Raw genomic sequence first — 10637 nt, 5'->3', positions numbered from 1 at the left:
AGAGGCTGCGAAGCGGTAAGGCTTACGGATGAAGGGATCAGCAGGATACGGCACAAGCCGCTTACGGGCGATAACCCTACGACGCCGACCATGAGCGTCAACGAATGGTCGACCTCCATTAATCCCTGGAATGACGGTACCATCGAAACGGTACCGCTTCTTCGGCGGGGTGGAGGGTGGCTGTACAGGTGCATCATCAGGGTCCTCATCTGAATCATCGTCACTAGAGTCGTCAGAGGATGAGTCGTCGAATGAAGAATCGACGGATGATGGGTCGTCTAGATCGGCTGGGGGTGGCTGCACGGGTGGCTCTCCTCGGGCGGCTATCATCTGTCGGTATCTGGTGGGTCCGATCGGTACGAGACGTCCATCAGAAAGGCGTCGGCACCAATGGTTATGCTCATTACGGACCGGACCTTTCCCAAGTTCCGCGGGAATCACAGCACCACTGGGATGGTGTTGTGGCTCCGGAGGTCCTGGGGCAAGTGGAGCTGGAATCTCCGGTGGGTCCTCGGCTCCGTCTGAGGTAATCACTGGGCCGGGTGCATGGCTACTAGCTCCGAAGGACGAAGCGTCTGAGTCACTGGAGGGTGTCTACGACGAAATCTGAGAATCGGCAACGATGGTAGGTGAGGTGGATGATGAGTCTGTGTCGCTGTCCAAAATGATGACAGGTGGAATATCCGACATCTGAACAAGGAAAAATAACTTTTTCCATGTCAGTAAGTCATAAAGCAAGCACGTATTAGGCAAAGTAACTACGACAGTCTAGATCATGTGTAACAGTAAGTAGCATGGCAATAACGGCAAGTATCATGCAATCGAAAATAGATAATAGCATGCAGTAGTGAAATCATGTAGTAGCATACGGCATACAGCACTAAAAGTAAGCAGCAACATGCAGCAAGTTCCGCAGAAACAAGTAAACTAGCAAGTTGTAGATTAGTCCTATTAGTGAATCCTACTCGGTTGGGTCTAGACTCACTAATGCAACCTAATTCCCTACAACCAAGGCTCTGATACCAAATGTGATGCCCCGTACAAAACCATCGTGTACGAATCATCAACAACAGGATTATTACAAGGTCAAATACTATATGCGGTTTCAAAAGAAGTTTGCATTCATGAATAAAGGTGATGTCTTAACCAACATCAAATGTCTTACAATAAAAAAAAATATGCTTCAATGAACAGAAGCAATTAGTAATAGTATGTGACCCAATGATCGTTACAAATTATTGTTTCAAAAAGTAACATAGTTTGAATGCAAATAAAATGTTTCATGCGGTGACAACTCTAACAATTGCAGCGGGTGTCTACAAGGCATGACTAGTACAACAGCGAAAGCAAGCAACCTTAAGCACCTGAGAAAAACATTCTTAAAAACGTCAACACAAAGGTTGGTGAGCTATAGTTTAAGTATAACAGTATGTAAGGTAGGCCACGAGATTTCAGTGCTTCAACAGCGTTTCAAAACAGTATGAAAAGTATATGTTTAACCGTGGACACTTGGTAACTAACTTAACGTTTATCACCCCCTAAAAGTACACTTGGCAAGTGCGTATGTTTACGAAGTATTAAACACCCGTTAAATGCTAGCGCTACTAGCCCGAGTGGGGATGTCAAACCCTATGGATCCATATCTAAGATTCGCGTTCACCGGTTCAAAGACCAATGACTAAACGTTACCGAGCTAAGGGGAAAGTTTATGCCGTTGTATAACCCACAAATATATAAAGTTTAAGTACTCTTGCATAGTATGTAAAACGTAAAATGCGCATGTATTCTCAGTTCCCAAAATAGTTAAAGTAAAAAGGTATGATATAACTCACAGTGGAAAAGTAGTAGTAAAGTTGACTCGGGAAAAGTAAGCAAGTATGTTTGTCCGGAAGGGTCCTCAACCTAAGTCAAAAGTTACTAAGTCAGTAAATCGTTCCCAAAGGTTTAAATGTATGTAATTTAGGTCTTAAGTACCATCATCATTCATCATTAAACAAAAGTGTAAAGTAGTTTCAAGTCAAGACTAGGGTTTGAAATAAAGGCTGACTTCGTTCAGTCGCCACGACCTCTATAAAAACTGAAATAAGGTGAGACCAGTGGCCTTGGCTCCGTATATAAGTCCCCTAGAGGCTGACCAATTTCTAGAACCAAACTCGTATTCTTTTGACCGTGGCGACGGTTTAAGTGCGAGTAGGTCAGAAATTTTAACACAACGTTAATAGGGTGTAGTGACTTTCGGGAGGCCATAGATCCTAAACCGTAACTCGGATTAAGACAAGGTCTAAACGGAAAATCATATAATAGAACCGAACTAACTGAAAATCAACTTTACAGTAGCCCAGGTAGTCTGATCAGTTCCACAAACAGTAAGAAATGTGTTCTGGTGGGTTCTTGGTGCTTGATGCTCATCACGGTTCTCATCCTTGATGCATATAGCTTCAAGTGTACAACTCGTTGATGGGTTTGCATCATCTTAACCAAGGTTTGACCATCATAACACTAGTGTAAGCCTAAGATATGTAGCACAACTCACTTAAGGGTTGTATGTAGTTTGATGAACCAAAGTTACATCAAGATCTTAGATCCGACACATACATGATTTCTACTAGTAATATTAAGCTACAAACTTGAAAGTAAACTAAATAATCAAGATCTTAAGTTGTAGAACTTAGATCTTAGCTAGATCTTAAAGATCCTAGACTATAAAGTCTAGATCTAGTGTTCTTAAGTTAGATCCTAAGTTATAAGACTTGAATCTTTACTTTAATGAAACCATAAGTTATGAAACTTAGATTTTCAACTAGTAAAATGTATGTAAGCTTGTAAACTCTTATTTACAATAAAATTAGAAGACCATAAGCTATAGAAACTTAGATCCAACATAAGTATATGAAGTTATATCTAGAAAGTTATACTTCCATGTTCTTGAACTTATAAAGTTAACTTTTAGTTTCAAGAAATATGAGATCAAGATTAACTAGCAACACTCGACCAACATAACAACATCACAAACTTTAAATAAATGAAATGAAGAAATAAATTAAAGTTACAAGTATTATGTTCATGTTTGCTTCATACTTGAGAAGATTCAAATCAAAGTTTGAATCTTAAGAAAGTAAGCTTCAAGTCTACAAAACATGAACACAAAGAAGATCATCAAGTTTATGAACTTTAGATCTTGAAAACATTTAAATGTAGAACCATAAACTAACAAGTTTAGGTTCTTGTTCTTGGTTCTTCATCAAATAAAAGATGGAAGAAAGCAAGATTCATGAAGATACAAGTTAGAGAACTTGATCTTTAACAACAAGTAACTAGTAAATGATGATGATGGAACTTGAATTTAAAAGAAAGAAAAGAAAGAAAATAAGTTTATTACTTACAAAGTTTGAGAGAAAAAGAGAGAAAAGAAGTTGTAAGTATTATGTGTGTGTAAAAATGAAGTTACAAGCTAGCATATAAGTTTCAAAAATTGAAGAAAGAAAAAAAAAAAAAAAAAAAAAAAACTCCCTCCCATGCATATAGTGGACAGTTTTTTTGAACAAAATGGGGAAGTCAAAAGTTAACTTTCAAACATGGGAGAAAGGTGTGAGCTTGAAGTGGTAATAAAGTAAATTGGTGTTGGAAAATGGTGTAAGTATATAAGTAACTAGATTCCTCATGATTAATTAATCCTTGATCTTACTCTTAATAATTCATTAGCTTAATGTTGAGCTAACTAGTCCATTAAGAAAGTAGGGTGGGCTTCCAAGTCCATATCAAATAATAAAAGCCCAGGTTCAAGTAAGTATGCAATTAATCAAATAAAGCCCAAGTAATTAACTAGTAACCTTAGTTAATTAAAATGACTAATAATAATTAATCATGAATGTAAATAATATTCGAAAATATTATTCGTGAAAAGTACGTGCGTCACAAAGACAAGTCGGGCCATGAAAAGTCATGTACGGTAACAAGTAAATGTAATAAAATACATTCATTAAACACAAGCATTAATAATAAATATTATTAATTAAACGTTGGAAAATCCAGGGTCGTTACAACTGGGTCCACGGTCGACCGTATGTCAGATCGTGGATGTCCTGTACCTTGGTTCTGAGGAACAAGGTGCACGGTCGACTCCACGGTCTACCGTGCGTCGATCGCAGTTTTCTCTATCCGAATTTTTGATCAAATAAAATTTGACCACTTCGGGGCATCTAAAATTTATAAAACATTTTTTAACATGCTTACAGTAGTTTCCCCATTCATATCCAAATGAGTTTTGGTCACTAGAAAGCTAATCTTGGTTAATCACACCTAATGGCGTCTTAATGACATTTTAGCTTGTGATCAATGTTAAACACATAAGTGTTGCTAAATGTTCTTTTGTAAAGCCATCCTTTTAAATCTAAAATAAATATAGATATGATTAAGATGGTCATTAAAGTCCCAACTAAAGAGATGCTCTCTACTTGATTAACCATTAAACATTACTTACATGGTTAATAAGTGTTTAGTGTAACTTCCTAGAAGTCTTTATGTAAAACAAATGGGTCTTATTTGGAAGGTTGCAAGTAACCAATGAATGCATATAATTGCAATCAAATGTTGAAAAAATCCTTGAAGACTTGTGATATGAAGTTTAGAAGCTTGTGGTTGTCAAATGATCGAAATTCTTCATTTGCCATAAAGAGTAATCAATGACACACTACTATTACAATGGGACTTTCCTCTTTTAAGCCAATTTCAACTTCCAAGAATACATCCAAGATAAAAGGGGTAGTGCAGGTCTTTTCAGATGTTTTTGGCTTCTGTTTGCAGCCATCCAATAAGGGAAAAATGACAAAATTAAAGGTCTCAAACGGCTACAAATTCAGAGGTCAGAGACCTATACGGTCGACCCACGGTCGACCATGAGGTGAGCCGTACGCTGACGGGTTTGAATTTATCTTGCCTATAAAAGCCAAGCCTTGGAGCATTTAAAGACTCACCTCTTGCACTTACATTTTCATATATTTATTGATATCATTCTGATGTTATTGTAATCTATTTATAGTGATTCTAGCAAGAGTAATTGTAAACTTAGTTGTGAGTTTACTTGTAAACTATCTTCTTTAAGGGATCTAAAAGATAGTTCAGGTTTCACTAATTTGGAGCATTAGGATCTTGTGTTAAGAGCATTTGGTGATTGTGAATTCTTCAAAGGGACGTAAGGGTTCATAAGTTGCGGCTTATCGACGAGCTAGTGTTGTATCCGGACACTCCACCGAGTGTGGATTATCGTAGTGAAACAAACTCTCAATTCGTTGAAATTGGGGAGTGGATTAAGGAAGATTACTTAACGTCTTCCTGAACCACTATAAATCTCCGTGTTTGTTATCTTATCCCTTATCTTTGCATTTACTTTACTTGTGAACAAAATCAAATCACACTATAGTTATCTCAAATTCTAAATCGAAAAACTTTGTAAAAATCAACTAAGTAACTATTCACCCTCCGTCTAGCTACTTACAATGTATATCGCCAATTTCCCTTAATTATCTTTTTAACCATTAAGCCCCATAATTTCATAAATATTACAAGCTGTCGGTACGCTTTCCGGATCGCAACCGATCAAATGGGCAAAGGCTCTCTATTTGCTTGCAATGCCGGCTCATCGCCTTTAGTTAGAAGTAGAAGTAGAGGGTGCTGTTTGCTCCACACTGAAAACAAAGTAAAAAAGTTTGGATGAAGTCAGAAAAAGTGCATAAGAAATGAGAAAGAAAAATTTGGTTACGGTAACCCAATGTTAGGCCAACTACTTTAGTATAGCTACACCTAAAAAAGTGTATTCTTACCATTTCCTCTTACTGTCAATGCTGTCAATTCCCAGGAGACTAATGTATTTAGTTCTAGCCAGTTCTAGGCAACCGTTTAACAAAGTTGTATCGATTAGTTTAACTAAAACACAAAAGAGCTTTGTCTTCCTACTCATGTTTAACTATATGTAGCTTGATTGTGTAGTTGTTGAGTTATTTTAATGAAACTAGTTAAGTTCTGCGAATTTTGTACTAGTTTTTTTTTTTTAACAAGATATAGAGCTTCATCAAAAAAATGAAATTCTCTATGAACCAGTAGCGAAACCAGAATTTCGAATGAGTGGGGTCATAAAACGTTATTGAAATGTATCAAATTTTAACGTAGGGATGAAAAAAAAAACTCGTATCCGATGGAAAAACCTGAAATTTGACACTTTTGGGTCGGGTTCGGGTATACGAGTCTGAGGGATATGTGGATTGTTTTAAACTTTTTTACGGGTTCGAGTACGAGCACATGTTTGGAAAAAAACCAGTATACCCGATCTGATGGGGATTTCAATTTCAATAATAATAAATTTTAATTTTAATAATAATAATAATAATAATAATAATAATAATAATAATAATAATAATATAAGTATTATAATAATAATAATAAACAGAGTAATAATATAAGGTATAATGGGATATTGTAATATTGTTATATCTTAAATCCTTAATATAAACTAGAATAACCAAATCATGCGAAATTGAGGTAACTAGATTTTGACAAATGAGAATTATGCATTATTTAATGTATACAATTCAATTTCAATCATTACACCCGACATTTTACTCCATTAAAAAAAGGTAAAGAGTATATAAATTTTAATTGGCTGATGTCAAATATTAAATAAGAAAAAAATGGGCTGGTGTCAATTTCATACGATCCAAAAATTTAAGTATCAAGCCTATATATTATCATTTTAGTGTTGTCAATTGACCCCTTAATCTATATATACCTCCGCCACTGCTACGAATGTATATACATTCAACGCAAACTATCGAGCCCGGCAGAACAAATAACCTAACAAGAGCTCACTATTAAAACAAAAGGCGACAACAATACGAAAGTTACAAAGAACTAATGTCAACAACAACTTTTACAACAAAAAAGAGGAAAACCAATCTAAACACCATCAAAGAGATTTGAAACCATCTAGAAGTCGATGGCAAACACCAATAAGCAATCTAACGTTCACGAACTCAAATGTCTTTGATGAAAACGAAAAACTGCTCCATTTTCTCGCCTTGCACCAAGCAATACAAAACAAAACTAACCTACTTCTAACTAAAAATAATCAACAATACATTATTCGGCATTCACGTAGCTTATTATTTCAATTTCAATTAATTCTTAATTAAGAGGAAAATGCTAATGACAACTCTAAGGGTTGTTATTAACAAATTTTTCTATGCAGATTTTGATTGTACATTCTAATAACTACTTATTTTCATGGAAAAAACTACATTTTAACTTATAAACATACAACTATTTTTGCATTAAAAGACTTCTTAATAACAACCCTAAGAGTTGTCATTAGTATTTCCCTTAAATTACATTAACTAATAATTAAAATCACATACATTATGACTTGTATGGACAAGTTGAAAATACCAGGATTAAAAAGGATTCTCGAAAACTGTAGCAAACGAATAAAAAAATGGGGTGTGTGAGAGAGAATGTGAGGAAAGAGAGTAATGCAGGCTATGGTGGCACAACAAGTAAGCGAGAACGGTACAATGGTAGACTTTGTTAACAAGATTATTTGGAATCCACTTGACTTCCTTCATGTTTTTTAACTTCCCGGATTGTTGGACGGTTGCTGATTTGTGGAGATCCTTTAAACCCCATGGAGAGATTAGAGATGTCTACTTGGTTGGGAAGAGATTAAGAAATGGCAATCGATTTACTTTTGCAAGATTTAGCAACGTCAGAAGTGCCGATCGGTTGTTAACTACTCTAGAAAAGATCACATTCAATGGTCAACCAATAAGGATCTTCAAAGCAAAGGAAAGGGACGAGTCATCCCATAATTCGTCTGATGGTCAACATGATACAAATACGTATAAAGAGCCAGCCAAGAAGTCATCTAAAGGTGATTAGCAACAACATAGAAATGCTTTTAGAGATGGTCGTGCATTCAGTGATGTTACGAGAAATGCAAAGGAAGATCTAAGAGTTAAACTCACAAAAAAGGAGGAGGAAAAGAAGAAGGGTTTTTCGAACGACAATTTTATGTACTACAAGGATGGTAGAACTATTAACATCAAAGATCTACAACATAATCGAAATCTGTTGGGGCGATCTATCATATGTGAGCTTAAAGGTTTGGAACTTTTTTACCAATTCGAAGAATTATGCAAAGCTTAAGGGATGTGCAACTTCTCTCTAAAATATCTAGGGGGAATGGATGTGCTTGCGGTGTGTGAATCATTAATTGCAGCTAACACAATACTTAAAAATGAAGGTCATGCTCTTCATAAATGTTGTAACAACGTTCGGGCACTAGAAAACGCTCATTGGTCATCTGGAAGATTACTATGGGTCGATATTAGAGGTGTTCCGTTTACTAGTTGGAGTGAAGATACCTTTAAAAAAAATTGTTGGATGGTGGGGTAGAATCTTGGAGATGGAAAATTGTAATATAGACGAGGGAAACCAAAATCTAAGTTCGGGGAAGGTACTAATCCATGTTCGCTGTGATACAATGAACATTGATGAATGGGTCAATTTAGTAGATGACGATAATATGACGTATGTCAGCGTTAAAGAAGATACAAACAGGTTGGTGCAGTTTACGTTTGATGGCCATGAAAATTTAGACTGTAACAACTCTGTTAGAAGCAATGATGATGATGATGATGATGATGATGATGATGATGATGATGATGATGATGATGATGATGATGATGATGATGATGATGATGATGATGATGATGAGTTCGTCAACGATACTTTTGATTATTCTGACGATGACGATATTTTATTCAACTTTGATCCAATAGAAGATCACTTACGAGAATTTTTTTTTAAAATGGTAATTTTTACGAACAGACTTGCAAAAATGGAAACTGAAACTAAATCGTTGCAAAAATGGTAAAACCGAATTTCAAAGTTCGGTTTTGGTCAAAACCGAAGTTTGGAAGTTCGGTTTTGGTTTTTTATTGATTTTGTCCGTTGAATTGGTGACTGGATTGGCGACGTGGCAAAACCGAAGTTCCAAACTTCGGTTTTGCTTTAACTTCCAGCTACCGCATTAACTGTGATTTTATCCAATAAATACAAATCCGGGAAATTTTTTACTGGCGAATAAAATAATGACACGTGGCAAAACCGAAGTTTCAAACTTCGGTTTTGGTTCTGTATAAATCTGAAGTCTGTAACTTCGGTTCTCACACACAATTCAGTTCCATTGAGAAAAAAAAAAAAAAAAAAAAACTTCGAAAATCCTTGAATTTTTATCAAAAAAATGGCTTAAACGAACCAAGTACGTGCTAGATCGGAGCCGGTTGATAGTTCTTTATTATTTTTACAAGCCGAAAGGAATCATAGATCGTACGCGGTATTTACAAAGAAGCTGGACGAGGACACGTTGATCAAACCACGAAGAGCTGATCTGAGCTTTTGGCAGCATATTAAACAGCTACCAAACGAAACAATTAATGAGCATGTGCAGGTGTATCTCGATAATGTGGGTTTGGGTTTACTAGCTAAATTGGGTAAACGAAGACTGGATTGGTCACTTGTTACTGCTATGATTGAAAGATGGCGCCCGGAGACGCATACGTTTCATTTACCGATTGGTACAAAATCATTACCTTATATATATATATATATATATATATATATATATATATATATATATATATATATATATATATATATATATATATATATATATATTAATCATTTATTTTAATATATATTATTATATCTTCGCTATATTTATATTTATTAGTTTAGTCAAGTTTCTATTAGATAATTGTTTAAAATAGTATTTACGAATATATAATATTACATAATTGTTTAAAATAGTATTTACGAATATATATATATATATATATATATATATATATATATATATATATATATATATATATATATATATATATATATATATTAATTTAGTCAAGTTTATATTATATATATATATATATATATATATATATATATATATATATATATATATATATATATATATATAATCCATATTAATATTTGTAGGAGAAGCAACTGTAACGTTGCAAGACGTTCAGGTTTTATTTGGTTTACCTATAGACGGGGATGTATTCTCCGGTATTTGGTATGAAACAAATGATAGCGATTGGATACCGTTTGTTGAAAAGTACTTAGGGATCTCCCGTCAGGCTATTGGTAATAGGGGTATACGTAGAGGGAGGATATTAATTTCCGTTTTAATTACGGAGTTGAATGAAGAAGTTGGAGACACTATCGAGTCTCACCAACAGCGGGCTAGAGTATATAGTTTTGCTATGATGGGTGGCATTCTATTTTCTGATGCTAATGCGTATGATGTCCCTTTGAGTTTCTTGCACACCATCGTGGACTTGAGTCCAGCTAATCGTATTAGTTGGGGTAGTGCGGTTCTCGCACATCTTTATAGAAATTTGTGTAAAGCGGCCACAAACTATGAAGCCAAGGCCATTAATGGTTCGCTACTTTTAGTACAACAGTGGGTGTATGAACGAATTCCATCCCTCGCGCCAATTCTCAGAACTGATGTACGAAAGATTCCAGAGGACTTGCCACCGAACCAGATTCCACTTATTCCAGCACCCTATGGTTCTAGGTAA

General features: G+C 35.2%; 1 protein-coding gene across 1 annotated transcript; it reads left to right on the top strand.

Annotated features, from left to right (window-relative positions):
• Positions 1–8530: 8530 nt before the first annotated feature.
• On the top strand, positions 8531–10637 carry LOC139889001 (serine/threonine-protein phosphatase 7 long form homolog). The gene is made up of 3 exons (XM_071871977.1): positions 8531–8659; positions 9500–9626; positions 10102–10637. Exons 1-3 carry the CDS (start codon positions 8531–8533, stop codon positions 10635–10637), a joined length of 792 nt encoding a protein of 263 aa, XP_071728078.1.

This window comes from Rutidosis leptorrhynchoides, chromosome 2 (assembly GCF_046630445.1).
Source record: "Rutidosis leptorrhynchoides isolate AG116_Rl617_1_P2 chromosome 2, CSIRO_AGI_Rlap_v1, whole genome shotgun sequence".
In the NCBI taxonomy this organism is placed as follows: domain Eukaryota; kingdom Viridiplantae; phylum Streptophyta; class Magnoliopsida; order Asterales; family Asteraceae; genus Rutidosis; species Rutidosis leptorrhynchoides.
The sequence above is the reverse complement of the archived record's forward strand: the minus strand, read 5'-3'. Positions and strand labels throughout refer to the sequence as shown.